This window comes from Leptonychotes weddellii, chromosome X, assembly GCF_054177405.1.
Source record: "Leptonychotes weddellii isolate Sample4059 chromosome X, ASM5417740v2, whole genome shotgun sequence".
NCBI classification, from domain to species: Eukaryota; Metazoa; Chordata; class Mammalia; order Carnivora; family Phocidae; genus Leptonychotes; species Leptonychotes weddellii.
The window spans coordinates 35,022,836-35,047,795 of record NC_138385.1 but is presented as its reverse complement, the minus strand read 5'-3'; the positions used below and the strand labels follow the sequence as shown (position 1 = coordinate 35,047,795).

The 24,960-nt window shown below is 33.8% G+C and overlaps 1 protein-coding gene across 5 annotated transcripts in view; it reads right to left on the bottom strand.

The window, feature by feature from the left end:
- Positions 1-507: 507 nt before the first annotated feature.
- Positions 508-24,960, bottom strand: part of RBM41 (RNA binding motif protein 41) — a 58,182-nt gene continuing 33,729 nt past the window's right edge. For all 5 annotated transcript variants that reach the window (XM_031040069.2, XM_081808472.1, XM_031040070.2 and 2 more), the window contains 2 exons: positions 7,401-7,548; positions 508-5,885 (listed from right to left, as the gene is read on the bottom strand). In XM_031040069.2, coding sequence (XP_030895929.1) covers positions 5,719-5,885; positions 7,401-7,548 — 315 coding nt within the window. In that variant the 3' untranslated portion in view covers positions 508-5,718. The remainder of the gene's footprint in view (positions 5,886-7,400; positions 7,549-24,960) is intronic.

Here is a 24,960-nt window from a genome sequence, read left to right as displayed (position 1 = left end):
TAGTTAATAGTACTGTAGTAATATTATTTTCCTGTTTTTGATAATTATACTATGGTTATATAAGGTGTTAATATTAAAAGAGGCTGGGTGAAGGATATATGGTAACTCTTGCTATTTTTGTAACTTTCCTATAAATCTAAATTTTTTTTAAAAAGAGAGCTCATTGTCCTAATTTTTATTACTACTCTGAATATTTATCTTAGTTTATTAGTCATTTATATTTGTTTCTATAAATTTTCTTTTTTACCCATATTTTTCTTGCATTATTGACTTTTGTATATTAAGAAAATTATATATATTGTATATTAAGGAAATAAGCTCCTTGTGCATGGCAAATTATTTTCTAGTTTGTCTTTTGACTTTTTTATGGTGGGTTTGTGTGTGTATGTATATGTAGATGTTTTTAACTGATGATTTCTGCTGACCTGTGTGCAGAAAATAAGGAATAGTAGCTAAGTGGCTTTAAGTCTTCCATGTAATTAAAAGACCACAGAATAGGAACAATACTTTATGACTTCTCTCCATTAAAAATTACATTTATTTAAAAATTCACATATAGTAAAATTCATCCTTTCTGGCATATAATTCTAGTTTTGACAAATGCATACACTCAAGTAACTATAATCAAGACACAGAAACTTTCCATTATTAAAACAAATTCCTTGTGCTACCATTTTGTAATCAGTCTGCCATTTTTAAACTCTGACATCCACTGATTTGTTCTCTGTTCCTATAGTTTTGCCTTTTCCAGAATATCATATAAATGGAATCAAACTGTAAGTAGCCTTTTGAGTTTGGCTTCTTTTACTTAGCAAAATGCATTTGAGATTCATCCAAGTTGTTGCATGTATCACAGTTCATCATAGTTTTTATTGCTGAGTAGGATTCTATTGTATGGATATACTACAGTTTGTTTATGCACCAGTTGAGGGACATCCTCCATTTTTATTTTCCTCTGTTGTTAGTGATCTGCAGGTCTAGCAAAGGGCAGAAGTGAGATTTTCCACTCAACAGGACTAAGTTTCTTCTGAAAAGTCCAGCTTAGAAGTATGTCCCTGGGTAACATGTACAAGAGGTTATACCAGGATAACTTACTTCCTCCCCTCACACTATATTTAAAATTGAAGAGTTAATCCTAAGTGAGCACTATATCAAAGGAATGGGAGTTTGTCCTGAGTACAGTTAGATGATATCCTCAGAGCAGGCCTGACAAATATTCTGGAAGCCAAATCATTTGTAGAGTATTAAAAAAATTTTTTTAATTAAAAAAAACTGAAAAAAGTAAAAATCGCCCCAAATCACACCACTTTAAAAATTTTACAAAGCAAAAGTCCCCTTTCAGTCTATCTAATCCTACTTCTAAAAGGTTTACAATTTGGTATATATATTTCCCAGCTTTTTCCTAAATTTATTCAGAAATACCTATATACACATGTATCATACATATACAAATGCTTTTGTTTACAAAATGCATTCACATTATACCATTTCTTGCTTTTTAAATACAAAATTCTGTACATCATACAGATCAGAATGTATTCACAGATAATACACCATTATTTTAATGGATGTATAGTATTTCACTAAATGAATGTGTCATGATTTATTATTCATTTTCCTATTGATGGACAGTTGGGTTGTATCCAATTTCTTTTTTTGGTGACTCTGAGATATAATTCATAAAAATACAATTCACCTATTTAAGGTATACAATTCATTATTCATAGTATATTCATAGAGTTGTACAATTTTCACCACAGTCAATTTTAGAACATTTTAATCAACCTCTAAAGAAACCTCATACAATTCAGCTATCACCCCCAGCCCTGAGCAACCACTAATCCACTGTCTCTATATATTTACCAATTCTAGACACTTCATATAAATGGAATTACATAATTATATAGTCTTTTGTTACTGGCTTCTTTCATTTAGCATGTTTTCAGGGTTCTTCCATGTTTGTAGCATATATTAGAAGTGTTCCTTCTACTTTTTGGAAGAGTATGTAAAGAATTTGTATTAATTCTTCTTTAATGTTTGCTAGAATTTATCTGAGAAGCCATTCGAGGCTAGGCTTTTTCTTGTGGGTATTTTTAAGAGTTATTAATTAACCTCTTTACTTGTTGTAGACATTTTCAGATTTTGTTTTCCATTGGTTCCAGTAGTTTGTCAGTTTCTAGGAAATTTTCCATTTCATCTAAGTTATCTAATTTATTGTTATATAATTGTTCATAGGGCTCCTTCATAATACTTTTTATTTCTAGAAGGTTGGTAGTAATGTTGCCTCCTTCACTTCTGATTCTAGTAATTTGAGTCTTCTTTTTTCCCTGGTCAATCTAACAAAAGGTTTGTCACTTTTGTTGATCTTTTTTTATAGAACCAACTACTAGTTTCATTGACATTCTCTACTCTTTTTGTATTCCCTGTCATTTATTTATCTAATCTTTTTTATTTTCTTCCTTCTGCTTACTCTAAGTTTAGTTTGCTCCTCTTTTCCCAGTGTCTTAGGCATAAAATGAGGTTATTTATATGTGATCTTTCTTCTTGTTAAATATAAGCATTAGTATTTATAAATTTTTCTCCAAGCATTGCTTTTGGTGCATCCCACATTTTGGTATGTCATGTCTTCATTTTCATTCATCTCAAAGGACTTCCTAATTTCCCTTGTGATTTTTTATTTGACCCATCGGTCATTTAAAAGTGTGTCTAATTCATGTTTATGAGTCCTTCAACTTTCTGTTATTGATTTCTAACTCTATTCCAAGGAGTCAGAAAACATACCTTGCATGATTTCAGTCCACTTAAATTTACTGAGGTTTGTTTTATGGTCTATGATATGATCTATTCTGGAACTATTTCATGTGCCCTTAAGAAGAATATGCATTCCGTTCGTGCTGGGTAAAGTGTTTTATAGATCACTTTAAGGTCTAGTTCATTATGGCACTGTTCAAGTCTTCTATTTCCTAGTTTATTATCTAATTGTTCTATTAATGAAAATGGGATACTGAATACCCCAACTCTTATTGTAGACTTGTGGATTTTTCCCTTCATTTAATTCAGTTTTTGATTCATGTATTTTGGTGCTCTGCTGTTAGATGCATATATAATTTTGCTCTATCTTTCTGATGGGTTGATTTTCTTATCATTATAAGATGTCACTCTTTATGTCTAATGACATTTTTTGTTTTAAAGTCTATTATCTGATATTAGTATAGCCACTCCAGCTTTCTTACAGTTGCCATTTGACTGCTATTTTTTCCTATCCTTTTACCTTCAATCTGTTTGTGTCTTTAAAAATAAAATGTGACTCCAACAAATAGCATAGAGGTGAATCTTGCTTGTTTTTCCCAGTCTGACACTCTCTGTCTTTGATTGGTTTAATCCATTCATATTTATTGTTATTATTAATTAATAGGTGGACTTAAGACTGCCATTTTACTGTTTGTTTCCTATATATCTCTGGAGTTTGTCTTTGTTTCTCTATTCATCCTTTTGTACTGAATATTTTCTAATGAAATTAAATTTCTAATGAAATTTAAATTTCTTTAATAATATTTTCACTATATATTTTCAGTTAGTTTCGTAGTGGTTGCTCTAGGGTTTACCATACAAATCTTAACTGAATTGGCTTCAGATAAATACAAACTTAATTCCAATTATATAAACAACTTATTCCCATATAAACCTATTTCTTCCCCCACTTTTTTGTACTATTATTGTTACACATATTATTTCTACACATTATTAACCCAACAATACACTGTTATAATTATTACTTGGTATAATTTTATGTGTTTTAAAGAAGCTCAGAGAAGAAAGAAGAGCAAATAAATATCTGATGCTTTTTTATATTAACTTTCTTATTTCCCACTTCTTGTTTTCTTCACTTGTTCCTGTAGATTTGAGTTACCATCTGGAGTCATTTCTATAGTCCAATACAGCTTTGCCTCCACCCACCTCCTATGTCCTATTATTGGCAAATATACTGCATTTTTATATGTTATAAACCCAACAATGCAACTATGTACATATTGCTTTATAAAATTACTTTTTAAATCAATTAAGAGAAGAAAAATGCATTTAGACTGTCTCTTCTTATTATGCAATTACTTTTACCTGTGCTACTTTCCTATATATGTAGATTTAAATTATTATCTGAGGTCACTGCTTTCTGCCTGAAGAACTTCCTTTAATGTTTCCTGTAAGTCAGGTCTGCCAGCAACAACAGTTTATGATTATGTGGGAAGACTTACATTTTATCTTCATTTTTTAAAACACAGCTTTATTGGATATAGGATTCTATACTGACAGTTGTTTTCTTTGAGCACTTTGAATATGTTATTCCACTGCCACCTCCATTGTTTCTGATGAGAAGTCAGCTGTTAATCTGATTGGGGTTCTCTTGTAAATGATGCTTCATTTTTCTCCTGTTACTTTCAAGTTTCTCTGTCTTTGAGTTTTAGCATTTTTATTATGATGTGTCTGTGGATTTCTTCTTTATCCTACTCGGCATTTGTTGAAATTCTTGGATGTGGGACATTGACATCCATTATTTATTGGAATATTTTTTCTGCTTCTTTCTTTCTCTTCTCTTTTTCTGGTCCTCTCATTACAAGTATGTTGGAGTGCTTAATGGTCCTACTCTCTGTTCAACCTTCTTCATTTTTTTCCTTCCTGTTCTTCAGTCAAAATAATATCAGCTCATTTAATACTTACAACCCAATGAGGTAAGTAGGATTATTATCCTCATTTTATAGATGAGAAAACTGAGGCTCAGATTAAGTGACTTGCCAAGGTCACGAAGTGATAAGTGTGGCTGTTAAGTTCAAACACAGGTCTGATTCCAAAGTTTGTACTACTTCATCCATGTATTTTCTTTCTATTCTCAATCAACTACAAACAAACCGAGGGATTTGGGAATGGGTAGCTCTCTTCTAGAGAATGCTTTCTTCCCACCCTCCTTTAGTATTGTTTGCTAGTATGTTCCTCTTCTAAAATTCATATACCTAATATATAATATATATTAGATAGTCATTCAATGTTTATTGCTTTGAATTCAATGATTACTCAATGGTAGCTAGCTTAAATGACTATGAGAACATCAGTATTTTGACCTAAATGCTTTCATTAGAAAAATATATAGCTTTTTGAAGACACTGATAACTTTATGGGGAAGCATTCATTAAATATGTGGACTGACTTATGAAAATACATATTGTCACTGCTGATAGTTCTCATTCAACAGCATTTGTTGATGTTTAGGCCTGGGGTGGTCATTTATTTACTAGGTGGATATAATTAGGGATAAATGAGCTCTAGTAAATAAGTATTTCAACATTTAATTAGTGTTTTAGTTCTGCATATAGGAGGCAATCTTGGAAAGAATGTTATCTTTACAGACAAATATTGAAGACCCCAGATAAATTATAAAGATCTTAAAAAATCCTTAGAAATAATCATTTGTAATTTATCCTGAGAAAATGATACTCTTTGTACCCTATGCTTCATACTTGGCAGATATCTGTCCTATATTGTCTTTGATTATAAAATATGTTTTCTACCAATTCATTCTGAAACTGAGAGGGATTATCTTAGTTTTTCTCTCCCTCAGTTAGTTTCTCTTCTTCAAATCCAAACAAATTGCTATCTATACACAAATTCTAGATCCAAGATTCTGATGCAGGGAAGACCTCCTGGGACTCACCATCTATATATCTTTTAGCTACCACTGATTTCTGCTGTGTTATCTGGAGCAGATGATATGAGAGAAGCGGCCTGGAGGTCTGACCGTTGCTTTTTGTTCTTTCCAAATTCTATCACCAGTATTTTCCCACGTAGTTTATATCCATTTACTAGATATAATGCTTGCCTTGCTATCTCCTTATCTAAAAGAGAAAGAAAAAAACATCAACTTACATTGGGCTTAATAATTCAATGCTATTCCAAGTCTAGTTTATGTTGTTTTGCCTTGGAGTTAAATATAGGCTATAAGGCTATATAGTTATTTAATTTTATTACCTTTTCCATAATCTCAAATTCGTACAACTCAGCAAGATTAAACTAATGGCTAAGAATAATGACAATAAAAACTTAAAATGGATGTTTAGAATGTCTCCTAATTCAAAGATAAGGTTAAAGAAACAAGAATATAGACAGTGTGCCAAAGAAAGCTAAGCTATAACTAATAATATATGAACCTCTATCTTAGATAACAGATTACAGGTATTGTGATAATGAAATAATTTTCAAATTGGATGACATGAATAAAAGATGTTATCATGGTACTGAGGACACTTTGTTACTTTTTTCTTTTGATGGGAGAGTGGGAGCCCTCATTGAGATAAATAAGTTTGAGAATTCCTGTAGGCATATGGATGCTTGAGGTATGGGAGTATACAGTGTATAGCAGGAGTTTTCCATTTATGGGCCTCAGAGCCTGGATGTGGGAAATTTGGAAGTGGAATTATTGCGCAGAGTCTGTGAAATCATAGGTAGACAAGCACTGTCTTTAGACTAAACCAATTTATGTCTCACATATGTATATACTACAGATTTTCAAATTGTATACTACTGTTATTAGTAAAACAGCTGTTTACTTTAAAGTACTTCGTTTATAAAATCTTTTTATTATATAAAAACCACTAGTATGGAGGATCCACAAACCTTCAACATGATAGGAAAGATGGCATAAGAATGTATGAAAAAAGTGGAGGGGAGTTTTGGTACTGCTTACATGTAAAAGTACTTGTCTAAACATAGACTACTAGGCTATTTATAAGTAATGATAGTTCAGGGATAATGAAAGGTGTAGCTCCTACCCAGCTACCACCAAAAGACAGTCTGGTCTGTTATAGAAAATGAAATTCCTATATCATTGTTCTCTTTTAATTAGGATACTGAAGTCATGTATTAAGATAGAAACAACTGTTAAAAGAATTTAACATCATTCACTAATTATGAATTACTAGTGAATTAGCATGTTAACTTATAGTCTCTTAGTCCCAAAGGAATAGGGCATAAGGCAAGTACAAGTATTCTGACCAGAATACCAATATATTAATAAGTAATATAATTATAACTTGAAATACTGTCATCAGCAAAGGGAAAAGGTACATTTTGATAGAGAGAAGGGAGTGCCAAGATTGGGGAAAACTGAGGACAATGGGATAAGGCGGTCAGTCAAGTATTGTCAGTGGAGGAGAGGAAGCACAGAAGGGAGGATAGAGAAATACTGAAAACACAGTTTCCTTACTTCTCTTTCCTTCTTCCCATGCGCTTGTTCAAGCACATGCTTCTTATGTACTATGGAGAAATCAAAGGGCTAGATTTAAATTAGAGAGGGTATAAATAATCTCCAATGAACTGATGCTACAATTGATTATCCAGAAGAAGCTACTTACTGGGAAAGGTGATAAAAGCCTGCCCCCTCATTCGTCCAGTCATCATTCGGAACTGAATTGGTGGTCCTTTTTTCTCCTGGAACCGAGCGAACAATGAGACAAGATCTCTTTCGGTCACCCGAGGGCTAAGGTTCTTCAGGTATAACACCTAATATAAACCGAGGATCAACAGAAATATCACATGAGGAAGGTAAGGCAACTATTTCACTTTGGTTAGAATTAGTTTCAGATAAAGATGGCAGACTGAATACATGCATCTAATTTCACCCCCTCCCGAAAGCTCTCTAAAACTATAGGGACTTAAAAAAACCCACAAACCCACAAGATAAGAAAGAACAAGGAAAGGAGGCAATAGCAGCAATATTCCGGAAGCTGGAAAATAATTAGGTAAGTGTACTCGAGAAAGGTGAATCTTAAACCTGCAGTGGGGAAAGCCAGGAACCAACCCAGTATACACCTAAGAATCCTCAGTTTAGGAACTGATAGCTTCAGGTACCTCTGAGAATGAATGTAAAGGGATAAGGTTAAGATAAGGTGGGTAGGTTGAAAGTTGTTTAAAAACCAACTAGATCTTAAATATCTTCCCCTAAAATTAGCTACCAGGTAAAGGCCAATCCCAATCCCGGTGAATAGTGGTAATTCATTTTCTGAATATGGGAAATGCCAGACACAGATGAGGGTGTAAATACTATATCTGAACACAAGGAGATTAAGAGAAATAATGCACACTAAATATGATTAGCCCCTAGAGAAAAGATAAAAAAAAAATACTGGTTTGGCATTGGGAATTTCTCCAACAAATGGACCAACCAGATGACTTTAAAATGAAGCTAAAAGTCAACAAGGGCCACTCGTCTGCTTTTTGGCCCCTACTCATAAGAATGGGCACAGATTACCAGGCATCTGAGGAAAGCCTCTAATGTCAAAGAAAGAACAGAACAAACAGAAATGAAAGCAAATGGAAAAAAACAAAAACAAAAAACAGACCATGCAGGGTGAAGAAAACTTCAAAAAATCATCACTAATACTCTGAGGAATGAGACAATATTCTATTAAGAATGGGATGCTATAAAAAAAAGAACATTCAAGAAAACAACAAAGAGCCCTCAAATGCAATTAAATTTAAGTTCTTACCAGCTTAAAATAGATTTTTATAACTATAAGATGTTTTAAGGAAGCCCCATTGTAACCCTAAAGAAAATACCTATATAAGATAAACAAAAAATAAGAAAGGAAAAAAGCACATCACTACAAAAAAATCAATGAAACACAAAGGAAAACTTCAAGAGAGGAAAAGAGGGACAAATGAGCTACAAGACAGAAAAGAAATAATAAATGGCAATAGTAAGTCCTTCCCTATCAATAATTACTCTACGAGTAAGTAGTATGTTAAACTCTCTAACCAAAGACAGAGTGGCTGAATGAATAAAAAAAACAAGTTCCAACTATAACTGTCTACAAGAAACTCACTTTATATTTTAAGGCCACATATAAGCTGAAAATGAAAGGACAGAGAAAGATATTCCATGCAAATGATAACCAAAAGAAAGCAGGGGTGGTCATGCTTTTATCAGACAAAATAGACTTTAAGTAAAAACTGTCACAAGAGACAAAAATGGACATTATATAATGACAAAAGGGTCAATTCACCAAGAAGATATAACAACTATAAATATATATGCACCCAACATCAGAGCACCTAAATATATGAAGCAAACATTGAGAGAACTGAAAGGAGAAACAGATAGCAACACAGTAATACTAGGACCTTTCAATATCTCACTTCCAATAGCAGAAGGAAAACTAGAAAATTCACAAATATGTGGAAATTAAACATCATACTCTTGAACAACCAATGGGTCAAAGAAGAAATAAGAAGGGAAATTAGAAAATATCTTAAGACAAATGAAAATGAAACGACAACATAACAACATTTATGGGATGCATCAAGAATAGTACTAAGAGGGAATTTTATAGTCATAAATGCATACATTAAAAAAGAAGATCTCAGGGGTACCTGGCTAGCTCAGTCGGTCAAGCATGCAACTCTTGATCTCAGGGTCTTGAGTTCAAGCCCCACCTTGGGCATTGGAGACTACTCAAAAAATAAAAGAGAAGAGAAGAGAAGAGAAAAAGATCTCAAATAAACAGCTCTACAACTTAAGGAACTAGACAAAGGATAAAACTAAGCCCAAAGTTAGTAGAAGGAAAGAAATAAAGATTAAAACAGAAATAAACAAAAGAGATTAGGGAAAAAAAACTAAGAGCGATTTTTTTTTAAAAAAAAGATCAACAAAACTGACTACCTTTAGCTCAACTGAGAAAAAAGAGAGAAGTCTCAAATAAAATCAGAAATAAATGAGGAGCTGTTACAACTAATGCCACAGAAATAAAAAGGATTACAAGAGACTACTATGAACAACTATATGCCAAAAAATTGGAAAACCTAGAAGAGAAGGATAAATTCTTAGAAACATACAACCTACCAAGACTAAATCATGAAGAAATAGAAAACCTAAGGAGATTTAGAACTAGTAATGAGATTGAATTAGTAATCAAACACCTCCCAGCAAAGAAAAGCCCAGGACCAGATGGGTTCATGGGTGAATTCTACCAAACATTTAAAGAATTACTGCCAATCCTTCTCAAACTCTTCCAAAAAACTGAAGAGGAGGGAACATTCCCAAACTAATTTTAGGAGGCCAGATTACCCTGATACCAAAAGAAAAAAAATGACATTATAAGAAAACTACAGGGCAATATCCCTGATGAATATAGATGCAAAAATTCTCAACAGAAAAGTAGTAAAATGAATATAGAAGCACATTAAAAGGATCATATACCATGATCAACTGAATTATCTTTGAGATGCAAGGATGGTTCCACATACAAAAATCAATGTGATATACCACATTAACAGAATAAAAGATAAAAATCACATGGTCATCTTAATAGATGCAGACAAAGCACTTGACAAAATCCAACACCCTTTCATGATAAAAATGCTTAAGAAACTAGGAATAGAAGGAATTTATTTCAACATAATATAGGCCAAATATGAAAGGCCCACAGCTAATGTCATGCTCAACAGTGAAAAACTGGAAAGCTTTCCCCCGAAGATCAGTAACAAGGCCAGGATGCCCACTCTTGTCACTTCTATTCAACCTAGTTCTCCTGGCCAGAGAAATTAGACAAGAATAAAGAAGTAAAAGGTACCCAAATGGGAAAGGAAGAAGTAAAATTATCTGTTTGTATATGACAAGATCCTATATGTAGAAAACCCTAAAGACTCCACAATTAATTGTTTTAACACAGGTAAAACTAATAAATTCAGTCAAGTTGTAGGACACATACAAAAATTAGGAGCAAAAAAAAAAAAAATCAGCAAAGTGAAAAGGCAATACACAGAATAGGAAAAAATATTTGCAGATCATATATCTGATAAAGGATTAATATCTAAAATATATAAGGGGCTCCTAAAGTGCAGTAATAAAAAAAAAACCTTCAAATAACCCAATTTTAAAAATGCGTAAAAGACCTGAATAGTCATTTCTACAAAAAAGACATACAAATGGTCAACAGGTATATAAAAAGATGCTCAATATCACTAATCATCAGGAAAATGCAAATCAAAACCTCAATGAAATATCACTTCACACCTGTTAGGATGGCTATTAACAACAACAACAACAAAAATAAGTGTTGGTGAGGATACAGAGAAATTCTGAACCTTGTATGCTGTTAGTGCGAATGTAAATGGGTGCACCCACTATGGAACACAGTATGGAGGTTCCTCAAAAAATTAAAAATAGAGCTAAAATACAACCCAGCAATCCCACTTCTGGGTATATATCCAGAAGAACTGGAATTGGGATCTGGAAGAAATACGTGTATTCCCTTGTTCATTGCAGCATTATTTACAATAGCAAAGACATGGAAACAACCTAAATGTCCACTGACAGATGAATGGATAAAGAAAATGTGTATAAATACAATGGAATATTATTTGGCCTTAAAAAAGAAGAAAATCTTGCCATTTGCTACAACAAAAACTTGGAAGACACTATGCTAAGTGAAATAAACCAAACACAGAAGAACAAATACCACATGAGAATTTGTAGAATACCAAATGGGAATTTATATCAGGCATCTAACACAGTCAAACTCATAAAAGCAGAGTAGAATCATGTTTACCAGGAGGCTGGAGGAAGGGTAACTGGGGAGATGTTCATCAAAGTGTATACAGTTTCACTTATGCAAGATGAGTAAGTCCTATACATCTACTGTACAGCATAGTGCATACAGTTCTCAATACTGTATTAGATATTTAAAATTTATTAAGATGCTAGATCTTATGTTGAATGTTATTATCAAAAGAGAAAAAGGACGGAGGAAATTTCTAGAGGTGATGGTTAAGTTTAGGGCATTGTATATGGTGATGGTTTAACGGTGCCCTTATTTTCAAACTCATCAAGGTGCATACATTAAATATATACAGCTTTACTGAGTATTATATGTAAGGGATGAATCACTAAATTCTACTCTTGAAACCAACATTTCACTATATGTTAACTAACTAGAATGTAAATAAAAAATTGAGGCACCTGGGTGGCTCAGTTGGTTAAGTGTCTGCCTTTGGCTCAGGTCATGATCCCAGGGTCCTGGAATCAAGCCCCGCATTGGGCTCCCTTCTCAGCAGGGACCCTGCTTCTCCCTTTCCTCCCCACTCATGCTCTCTGTTGCTATCTCTGTGTCTCTCAAATAAATAAATAAATTCTTTAAAAAAACTGATACTAAAAAACCCAACCAAACAAAAAATATGTACAGCTTTTTATATGTCAATCATACTTCAATTAAAAAAAATTAACCAAGGAAGTTAAGGACTTGTACACTGAAGACCACAAAATATTGCTCAAAGAAATTAAAGATGCAAATAAACGAAAAATTGTCCCATATTCATGGACTGGAAGACAATACTGTTAAAATTTACACACTACCTAAAGTGATCTACAGATTTAATTCAATTCCTATCAAAATCCCAATAGTATTTTTATAGGGATAGAAAAAAAATCCTAAAATTCATATGGAACCACAAGAGACCCCAAATAGCCAAAGAAATCTTGAAAAATAACAATACTGGAGACCTCACACTTCTTAATTTCAAAACATATTACAAATCTATAGTAATCAAAACAGTAAACTACCATAAAGACATATAGACCAATGGAACAGACTAGAACCCAGAAATAAACCCACACATATACAGTCAACTGATCAATAGAGAGGCAAGAAACACAATGGGGAAAAGATAGTTCCTTCAACAAATGGTGTTGGGAAAAGTTGGTATCCACATGCAAAATAATAAAGTTGGACTCTTATTTTATATCACATACAAAAATCAACTCAAAATGTTATTAAAGTCTTAAACATAAAACCTGAAACTCTAAAACTCCCAGAACAAAACATAGGTAGGAGAAAAGCTTCATGACATTGCCTTGGCAATGATTTCTTGAATATTACATCAGAAGCACAGGCAGCAAAAGCAAAAATAAAGTGGGACTATATCAACTGAAACACTTGTGTACAGCAAAGGAAACAATTAGCAAAGTGAAAAGGCAACCTACAGAATGGCAGAAAATATTCAGAAACCATGTATCTTACTAGAGGTTAATATCCAAAATATATAAGGAACTCACAACCCAACAGCAAAAAGACAACTCAATTTTTAAAAATGGGGCAAAAGACCTAAATAGACATTTTCCCAAAGAATACATGTAGGAAATAAGTTGATAAGGATGTAGACAAATTGGAATTCTTGCACACTGTTGGGAGAATGTAAAATGCACAGCTGCTATGGAGAACAGTATAGAGGTCCTGCAAAAAATTAAAAATAGAACTACTCTATGGTCCAGCAATTCCACTTCCAGATATTTATCCAAAAGAATTAAAATCAGAATATTTTAATACATTTGTTGCAACACTGTTCACAATAGCCAAGAGGTGGAAACATCCATCATGGATGAATGGATAAAGAAGATGTGGTATACACACATACAATGGAATATTATTCAGCCAGAAAAAGGAAGGAAATCTGGTCATATGGTACAACATGAGTGAATCTTGAGTGCACTATGCTAAGTGAGATAAGCCAGTCACAGAAGGACAAATACTACATGATTTCACTTATATGTGGTATCTGCAGTAGTCAAACTCATTGAAGCAAAAAAAATGGTGGTTGTCAGGGGCTGAGGGGAGAGGGAAATGGGAAGCTGCTGTTCAATGTTTATAAAGTTCAGTCATGCAGGATGAAAAAGTTCTAGAGATCTGCTATACAACACTGTGCCTGCAGTTAACAATATTGTAATGTATACTTAAGATTTTGTTAAGAGGGTAGATCTCAAGTTACGTGTTTTACTACTATAAAAAAAGATGGAGGAAAAAAATCTCTATATGTTAGCTGGAATAAATTATATCCTTTACAGTTTAATGGAACTTTAGAAGAATTCAGACAGAAGCAGCACAAGCAAAGAGCCAGAAAATAGAGCCCACTTAAATAAGTTAACCACTGAAACATGAATAAATATATTAAACACTATGATAAGCAGGAGACTCTATGTCTCAAAGAATTTAGGAGCTAGACTTCACATATTTAGCATTTAACTATACTTGTATCTTAAAGGCAAAGGCACAGATTAACTGACATATGGTTCATTTAAGTAAATTCAAGTGATCTAGAGTTTTGGCTCTGAAATACTTAACATAAAAGCATCGTCAAATTAAATAACTGTAGAAAGGAGTATGTGGAACATACTACAAGTTTCTCACCAAGTAGGAAAGATCCATACTAAGATCGTTCGCTTTGATATGAACACTTAAAAAATCAAGACGACTTCTGGTCGAGGTGGCTTGGTCACTTCTTGCTTGGATGCATCTTCTCTACTCCAAACACACACACACACACACACACAGACACACACACCACACACATCCATATACATGGGTATATATGTATGTATTTATCAACAACACACATATATATTCATATATATAAAGGTATGCACAAAGATACAGCTAGGCTCAAAAACAAGATAAACATTTCTATGAAACAGAAAAACAGATACTCCAAGTGATAATACAAGATGAAACTTCCTGGTATCCTTCTGCAATATACAGTATTATTTTGTATGTTTTGAACTTTATATAAATAGTATTATATTGTATGCACTCTCCTGCAGGTATCTGTTTTAAATGTTTAAAAAGGAGACTATTTTTTTTAGAATAGTTTTAGATTTACAGAAAAACTGAGAAGATAGTACAAAGAGTTCCCGTGTACTCCACACCCAGTTTCCCCTATTATTAACATCTTACATTACTATGGGGCATTTGTTAAAATCAGTGAATGAATAGTGATACCTTATTATTAACCAAAGTCCATACTTTATTTAGATTTCCTTAGTTTTTCCCTAACATCCATTTTCTGTTCCAGGATTCCATCCAGAGTACCACAGTACATTTAGTTTTCATGTGTCTTTAGGTTCCTCTTTGGTTGTGGCAGTTTCTCAGACTTCCCTTGTTTTTTAAAAATCTTGACAGTTTTGAGGAGTACTGGTCAGGTATTTTGTAGGATGGCCCATTACTAGAATTTTTGTTGTTGTTGTTGTTTTTCTCATGGTTAGATTGGGGTTACGGATTATGAGAAGGAAGACCAGAGAGGAAAATGCAGTTTTGATCACATCATATCAAGCATGCATGCTATTGACATGATTAATGACTGTTGATGCTGGCCTTGATTACCTAGCTGAGGCAGTGTTTGTTAGCTTTCTACACTGCAATATTACTCTTTTTTCCTGCCTTTCCATACTGTACTGTTTGAAAGTCACTCAAGAGCTCATAACTAAGGAGTGGAAGTTATGCTCCCCTAGTTTGAGATGGAGCATCTATATAAATTATTTAGAATTCTTCTGTGTGGGTTATTTGCCTTCTCTCCCCCAGTTATTAGGTTTACTCAATCATTTCATTATCAGTATGGAGTCATAGCTATTTATTCTATACTTTAGGTTATAATCCAATATTAATTTACCTAAGTTTGTTGCACAAATTGTTCCAGTTTTGGTCACTGGAAACTCAGTTGGCTCCTGTGCTCCTTTGACATATACCCAACAATGTTTTTATGTTGGTATTTCCAGCACTTTTCTACTTTCTGTCACTACAAAATGCTCAAGTTTCATCTTGTAATTTCCTGCCCCAGTACTAGAATCAGTAATTTCTCTAAGGAGCCCTGGTTACTTTTTTTTTTTTTTATATATACAGAGAGTGCGAGCCAGGGTGGGGGGGTGGGCGGGGACAGGGACAGAAGGAGAGGGAGAGAGAGAATCCTAAGCAGGCTCCATGCTCAGCACAGAGCCTGATGCAGGGCTCAATCTCATGACCCCGAGATCATGACCTGGGCCGAAATTGAGTTGGATGCTTAACCAACCGAGCCACCCAGGTTCCCCCTTGGTTCTTTCATTAGAGAATGGTATTACAAACTAAGATTTGGGTGCTGAACATGCTTGTTGCTACTGGAGTATCACTTCATTTAGATCCTGTCAGCTGACAGAGAAAAAAATTATGTTTATATGTTTATACTAACCTGTGTTAGTATAATAGATATACATATCTATAAATATTTTATATGTAACTCTTTATAACTATGTTAAGTTAAACATGATTTCATACTGATGTCTCTAACTCTAAACCATTAAATGGATCATTCCAGCTTCTTTCCTTTGCTTATCTGTAAATTCCACCAGTGAGAAAGAAACCTGGCTCCCACCATCTGCCATCCATTTACTTAATTGCTCCATCTCATTATACATATATATCAGTATCAGGATTGCTAACCAGTACCCCCATGAGACACAACCTTATTAACTAGGGTACAGTGAACAGTGATTATGTGCAGTTCTGTTTTTAGTCTTCTAGACTCCACATATTTCCAAAGATACTTAAGTCAGTACCTTTCACCCCCCATACCTTCACTGAGGTTGCTTCACATATTTGTAACAGATTCTCTTGTCATAGTCTGCATTCTTTCCTGGGGTTCCCCCACTTCTCAAATGATTTTTTAATATTTGTGTAATTAAGGGTCACTCTTTATGCTGTACAGTTTTATGGGTTTTGGCAAATGTGGATCTTGCATCCACCATTACATTATCATATAGAATAAGTTTGCTACCTTAAAAATCCCGTGCTTCACGTATTCCTCTTTCCCAACCCCCTTAACTCCTGGCAACCATTGATTATTTACTATATCTATGTTTTTGTGTTTTCTGGAATGTCATATAATTGGAATTACACAATATGTAGTCTTTTCATACTGGTTTTCACTTATTAATATACTTATAGTTCCTGTAAGTCTTTCTGTAGCTTGCCAGATCATTTCTCTTAACTGATGAATTATATTCCTCTGTATAGATGCAGCACAGGTGAATGTACCCATTCATCTATTGAAGGACATCCTGATTGCTTCCAGTTTTTGGCAATTATGAGTAAACTATTATAAACACATGCTGGTTTTTGTATAAATATCGGTTTTCAAATAAATTGGGCAAATAACTAAAAGCGTAACTTCTGGATTATATGGCAAAACAATGTTTAGCTTTGTGAGACTGCCAAACTGACTTCAAAGAAGTTGTATTATTTTGGATTCTCAACAGCAGTGAATGAGTTCCTGTTGCTCAGCATCCTCAATAGCATTTGGTATTGCCAGTTTTATTGTGAATTTTAGCCATTCTAATAGGTGTGTAATGGCATCTTACTGTTGTTGTTGTTGTTTTTAATTTATTTATTTGAGAGAGAGAATGAGATAGAGAGAGAGAGCATGAGAGGGGCAAGGGTCAGAGGGAGAAGCAGACTCCCCGCTGAGCAGGGAGCCCGATGTGGGACTCGATCCCGGGACTCCAGGATCATGACCTGAGCCGAAGGCAGTCGCCTAACCAACTGAGCCACCCAGGCGCCCAACTGTTGTTTTATTTTCTAATTCCCTGATCACAAATGATGATGAGCTCCTTTTCATATGCTTATTTGACATGTACATAACTTCCTTTTTGAGGTGTCTGTTCTTACATTTTGCCCATTTTTTAATTGGGTTGTTTGTTTTACTACTGTTGAGTTTTAGGAGGACTTCGTATATTTTGGATACAAGTCCTTTATTAGACATGTTTTGCAAATTTTTTTTCTAGTCTATGGCTTGTCTTTTAATTTTCTTAAAAGTGTCTTTCACATAGCAGAAGTTTATAAATTTAACAGTCTGATTCTTCAATTTTTTTCTTTCACAAATCATGCTTTTGGTGTTTTATCTATAAATGTATCACCAAATACAAGGTCATTTAGATTTTCTATTTTCTTCTACAAGTGTTATAGTATTGTGTTTTACATTTAGATCTATGATCTATTTTGAGTTAATTTTTTAATTAACATATAATGTATTATTTGTTTCAGGGGTACAGGTGTGTGATTCATCAGTCTTACACAATTCACAGTGCTCACCCATAGTACATACCCTCCCCAATGTCCATCACTCAGCCACCCCAACCCTCCCACCCCCTCCACTCCAGCAACCCTCAGTTTGTTTCCTGAGATTCAGAGTCTCTTATGGTTTGTCTCCTTCTCTGGTTTCATCTTGTTTCATTTTTCCCTCCCTTCCCCTATGACCCTCTGTCTTGTTTCTCAAATTCCTCGTATCAGTGAGATCACATGATACTTGTCTTTCTCTGATTGACTTATTTCACTTAGCATAATACCCTCTAGTTCCATCCATGTCATTGCAAATGGCAAGATTTCATTTTTTTGATGGCTGCATAATATTCCATTGTAGATATATACCACATCTTCTTTATCTGAGAACGTAAGATCTGTGTTTAGATTCCTATCTTGCATGTGGATAACCAGTTAGTTATTTAGCACAATTTCCTGAAAAGCCTATCTTTCCTTCATTGAATTGCCTTTGCTCCCTTGTCAAAGATTAGTTCATTATATTTGTGTGAGCTTATTTCTGGAGTCTCTATTCTGTTCCATTTCTGGAGTCTATTTCTGGAGTCTCTATTCTGCTCCATTGATCTATGTGTCTTTTTTTTTTTTTTTAACCAACAACACCCTTCTTGATTATAGTAAATCTTAAAGTTGGGTAGTATCAGTACTCCAACTTTATTCTTCTTCAGTATTGTGTATTCTGGGTCTTTTGTTTTTCCATATAAACTTATAATCAGTTGGTCTATATCCACAAAATAGCTTGCCAGGATTTTACTGGGATTGTGTGGAATCTACATATCAATTTGGGGAAGAACTGACATCTTAACAATATTAGGTCTTCCAATCCATGAACATAGGCTATCTCTGCATTTATTTATGATCTTCTTTAATTTTTCAGCAGTTTTATAGTTTTCTGTGTATAGATCCTGTACATATTTTGATAGATTTATACCTAAGTATTTTACTTTTTGTGATGCTTTTATAAAACAGTATTGGGTTTTAAATTTCAATTGTTCATTTCTTGGTAGAAAGAAAAGCATTTGGCTTTTGTATATAAACCTTGTATTCTCCAAGCTTGCTATATTCCACTTATTAGTTCCAGTAGTTATTTCACATTGTTGTTGTTGATTCTTTGGGATTTTCTACATGGACATACATGTCATCTGTGAAAAAAGACAATTTTATTTTCTCCTTCTCAATATGTGTGCTTTTTCTTTTTTATTTTACTGCACTAGCTAGCATTTCCAGTACAATACTGAAAAGAAGTAGGAAGGTGGGTACATCCCTGCCTTATTCCTGATCAAAGGGGAAAGCACCCAGTTTCTCACCATTAAGTACAATGTTAGCTGTAGGGTTTTGTAGATATTCTTTAGCAAATTGAGGAAGTTTCCTTCTATTTCTAGTTTGATGAGAGTTTTTTGTTATGAATGGTTTTTGGATTTTGTCAAATGCCTTTTCTGTATCAACTGAAATAATGGTATAATTTTTCTTCTTTAGTTTGTTGATGTGATGGATTATATTAATTGATTTTCAAATGTTGAATCAGCCATAGATATCTAGAATAAATCCTACCTGATCAAGGTACATAATATTTTGATACACTGTTGGATGTGATTTCCTAATATTTAATTTTTCAATCAAAAGGTTTTAATCAAATATCTTTATTTTCCTAAAATTTAGGATTTTTGCATTTATGATCATGAGAGATATTGGTCTGTAGTTTTGCTTTATTCAATGATTTTATCTGGTTTTGGTATTAAGCTAAGGCTGGTTTCATAAAATGAGTTAGAAAGTGTTCCCTCTGTTTCTATTTTGTAGAAAAGATTGTAGAGAATAGGTATCATTTTATGATTCCATTTTCACCCTTCTCAGCATATCAACTATACTTCATTTTACAATTTTTGGCGGTCACCTTAGAGTTTACAATATCCATTTACAACTAATCTAAGTCCACTCTCAACATTATACCACTTCACAGGTACTAAAGATAACTTATAACAGTTATATACACCAAATAATTCCTCCCTCCTACCCTTAAAACATTCCTGTTTTATAAAATTCATTTACCCATATGCTATAATTGCCTAACATATTGTTATTATTACTTTGAACAATTATCTTTTAAATCACTTAAATATAAGAAAATAAAAGATTTTATTTTACCTTCATGTATTCTTTCTCCCATAGTCTTCTTTTCTTTAAAGAGATCTGATTTTCTGACCTATATCATTTTCCTTCTCTCTGGAAAACCTTTTTTTGAAAAATAAATATTTCTCACAAGGCAGATTTACTGCTGACAAATTCCCTCAGTTTTTGTTTGTCTGACAAAGTCTTTATTTTTTGTTCACTTCTGAAGGACTGTTTTGCTGGATACAAATTTCTAGGTGAGTGGTTTCTTTCTTTCAATACTTTACACTCTTCTCTTCTTGCTTGTATGGTTTCTGATGAGAAATTCAATGTAATTCTTATGGTTCCTCTATAGGTAAAGTGTTTTCTCTGGGTGTCTTCAAGATTTTCTCTTTGTCTCAGTTTTCTGTGTTTGAACATGATATGCGTAGGTGTATTTTGGGGGTATTTACCCTGGTTGGTATTGTCTTTCTAGATCCTGGATCTGTGGTCTGGTGTCTGTCATTAATCTTGGAAAATTCTCAGCCATTCCTACTTCAACTATTTCTTCTGTTCCTTTTCTTTATTCTCCTTCTGGTATTCCAATGGCATGTATGTTAGAGCATTTGAAATTGTCTCATAGTTCTTGGATATTATTTTCCATTCTTTTACAGTCATTTTTCTCTTTACATTTCAGTTTGGGAAGTTTTTATTGACATGCCTTCAAGCATACTGATTCTTTCCTTGGCCACTCCCAGTTTACTGATGAGTGTATCAAAAGCATTTCTTTTTAGTGTTTCTGATTTCTTGAATCTCCTTCTGATTCTGAGTTTCTATCTATCTGCTTACATTACCCATCTGTTCTTGCATATTGTATATTTTCTCTAATAGATTCTTTAGCATATTAATCATAATTATTTTAAATTCCATATAGCTGGTAATTCCAAAACCTATAGAGCTTGAGTTTGGTTCTGATGCTTCCTTTGTCTCTTCAGAGTGTGGTTTTTCTTTTAGCATGCCTTGTGATTTTTTTTTTTTTTTTGAAAGCTGGACATGATGTATAAGTTAAGAGGAACTAAGGTAAACAGGGCATTAGTATAAGGTTTTATGTTAATCTGGCCAGGAGTTGACTGTGTTTAGTGTTTACTCTAGCTGTAGGTGTCAGAGGTTTCAATTTCTTCTAATGTCCTTGTTTTTTCTCCCCTGTTTTTTTAGGCTTCCCTAAAAACTCCATAAATAGAGTCTGAGCCTTGCAAGTCTTCCAGCTGTAATCCATAGTTATTGTATCAAAGCCCTATTGATGTGGTGGGAAAGTGTGGGGCAAGGGAAACATTCTGTAATCTCATAATTAAGTCTCAAGTGTTTTAGTGTGCCTGTGTCCTCAGCCTATAACCTTCACAAGTGTTTCACAGCTTTCTTATTTTATCTCTTTCTCTCTTAGATGAGATAGGAAGGCTAGAGTCATCTGGAGTTGGATAATTTCCCTTCTAGCAAGCTGGAGAAGGATTTGGTAAAGTTGTTTCACTTGCTGGGTGTCCCTTTGTTAGGTAGACGCTCTGTATATATTTCAAAATGATTACTTTTCCCTTCTCCATGCCAGGAACAGGAGATTGTTTCTTGGCCCTTCCCCTTGAGAACCTAGTGGAATTAAAAGTAATGCAAATGTGAGGGCCCTCATAGACTGAGGCCCCTAGAGTTTGTCAAACAATCTACATTCTGCTTCCAGAAATTTGTCAAGGTTACCACTTGTCCCTACCAGTTCATGGCTCCAGTGTTTATTGTTCCTGATAAGCAGATCTGGGCTGTGATTCTCTGTAATCGCCTGTCTCTCCAGATTTTGGGGTTGCAGTTTACTCTGTGACTTCAGTTCTCTGATGGGTCCAAGAAAAGTCATTGCTGTTTCCTTTGTTCAGCTGTTTTTCTTGTTATAAGACAAGAGTGACAACTTCCAGGCACTTTAAATATTGGAGCTGAAAACAAGTAGCTTTTTTCATTCAATATTGTTTGTGAGTTTCATGCATGTTGATACCTGTAGTTCTATTTTATTCATTTTCTATACTGTACAGTGTTCTGTTTTATGAATATACCATGCTTTATCCATTCTCCTGCTAATGAACAAGTGTGTTGTTTATAAACAATGCTACAGTGAGTATCTTTATAATCTCCTAATGTTCATGTGTAAGAGTTCCTCTAGGATAGATGCCTAGGAGTGGGACTGTTGACTTTTAGTGTATGAGCATCTTCTATTTTACTAGGAATTGCCACAATGTTCATAAAAGTGACTGTCTTCATTTATATTCACCCAGCAGCACATTAGAATTCTTACTACTCTGTATGTTCACCAATACTTGGCAGTGTCAGGCCTTTAAAGGTATGCCAACTTCCTGGGTATTAAATAGTTTTTCACTGTAGTTCTATTTAGCATTTCTTTGATCACTAATAAGGCTTCATAGTTAATTGGCTCTTCATGTTTTCTGCCCTGTGAATTGTCTGTTCACATCTTCTGGTCATTTTTATTGGGTTGTTTGTATACTTCTTATTGGTTTGTAGGGAAAGATTTCCTTAAAATGACTCAAAAAGCACAAACCATCAAATAAAATACTGATGGCTTGATTACATTAAAATGAAAGGGGCACGTACTGCATGGAACACTGGGTGTTATATGCAAACAATGAATCATGGAACACTACATCAAAAACTAATGATGTAATGTATGGTGATTAACATAACATAATAAAATAAAAAAATTTAAAAATGAAAAAAATGAAAGACTTCTGCTTAACAAAAGACGTCAGAAATAATGTTTAAAAGATAAGCCATGCACTGGACAAATATATTTGCTAAATAAGCAACACGTGTTTATATCCAGAATTTAAAAATAATTTCTTGGGGCACCTGGGTGGCTCAGTCGGTTAAGCATCTGACTCTTTATATCAGCTCAGGTCTTGATCTCAGGGTCCTTAGTTCAAGCCCATGTTGGGCTCCATGCCGATGCGTGGAGCCTATTTAAATTTTTTTTTTCTGTAAATAATATGACAAACTAAACAATCAAATAATGGGCAAAGAAATGGAACAGGCAAAACACACAAGATTACTGAAAGGCTAACAAATGTATGATTACAAGCATAACTTCACTGCAAATCAGAAACATGCAAATTAAATCAATGAGATACCTTTAAACATTTTATACTGGCAAAAATAATAAGTCCAATACTAAAGAGTCTTGGCAAGGATTGAAAGAAATTTCTGAAACCCTGCTCATGGAGTTGAATATATACATACCCTATATCACAGTAATTCCACTCCTAGGAATGTAATCTAGAACAGTAATTCTTAAAATGTCACTCTTAGACCAGCAGCATCAGCATCTCATGAGAACTTATTGGAAATGCAAATTCTCAGGCCCTACTCCACGTCTACTGAATAAGAAATTCTGAAGGTGGAGGCCAGCAATCTGTTTTTAACAAGACTTCCAGGTGATTCTGATGCATACTAACATTTGAGAATCACTGCAATAGGACAATATTTTTCCAACATTTTTGACTGAAATCTATAGGAAGAAATGCATTTTACATTCTGGCCCACATACATAATCACACACACACACACACAAAACCAAACCAAAAGCTCTTTCCAGAAACAGTAATCACTGCTTAGAATATTTTCTATTCTATTCCATTTTGTTTCATTAAAACAAACTGCTTGTTGTGACCTACTAATTCCAACCTAAAGTTTTGATAACTGTCCTAGAGAAACTCTTGTACATATACAGCAGGAGATATGTACAATGCTTGTTGCAGAATTGTCTGTAATAGCAAAAATAAAAAGAAAATATCTTCAGGAGAATGGATAAATTATAGCATATTTCTACAATGGAATACTACATAGTTCCTTATATTATTAAAATAAGCTTCAAAAACATTATGTATATCGAGTCAAAAAAGCAAGTTGTAGAAGGATATATAGAGTATGATATCATCTAAATAGTTTTAAAATATGTAAAACTACATGTTGTTTATTAATATATAAATATGTAGTAAAAATATAAAAGCATGCATCAGAATGATAAGTAGCAAATTCAGGATAGTAGTTACCTCTGGAGAGGAGATAGGGAAATGGGATTGGTGAGGGATACATGGAAGTCTTCAGGTGTATCTATAAGGCTCTATTATTTTCCTAATTAAGCTGCCCTTGAACTAACAGCAAGAATATATTAGAATTGCAATCACTCAAAGGAAACTGCTTTAATATCCCTCATCTACAATGCATTTTTTTAAAATTCAGGGATAGCCAGAAGCTAACATTATTTTGTTTTGTTTTTTAAATTAAACACAACCAAGTATATGCTCCAGGGGCTTGTGTTGCCTCTTTGAGTGACATGACAATAAAGTTTTCCATTCTGGATGTAAAATATACCAATAATGTGAAATAATGATGTGCTCAATAAAACAAGGATTGTTTACCACTCTACTTATATATTTGTCAATTTCTCAAGACTTAGACACTTTCACTTTGCTGCTTAGTATCAGCAATTTAAAGTCATGTCGTATGAAAGCCAGGTGGAGCATTCTAAAGAAAAAAACTCATGTAATAACAGTAAACCCTACTCACAACCAGGTGGCCAATTATTTATTGACTAATTGCAGAGGCACTATGGCTACCTGATAGGGTGGTCTTACAAATATTACTTGATTTATTACTAGCCTAGGAAACTGGAGGTTACTTTTCCTTCAATTCAGGACCTCTAGTAGATATGGACTAGAGTCTCATCAAGATTTCTTTAAAATTCTAAGGGTAGCTTAGGACCTTAGGAAACCACAAAGAACATCATAGGAAATATGCTACTTATATAGTACGCAGAGAATTAATAGTCAAAGTCAAGGAAAAACACAATCACAGTGCCTATGTCACGATTCTTTGGTATAATCAAAGCTAATTTAAA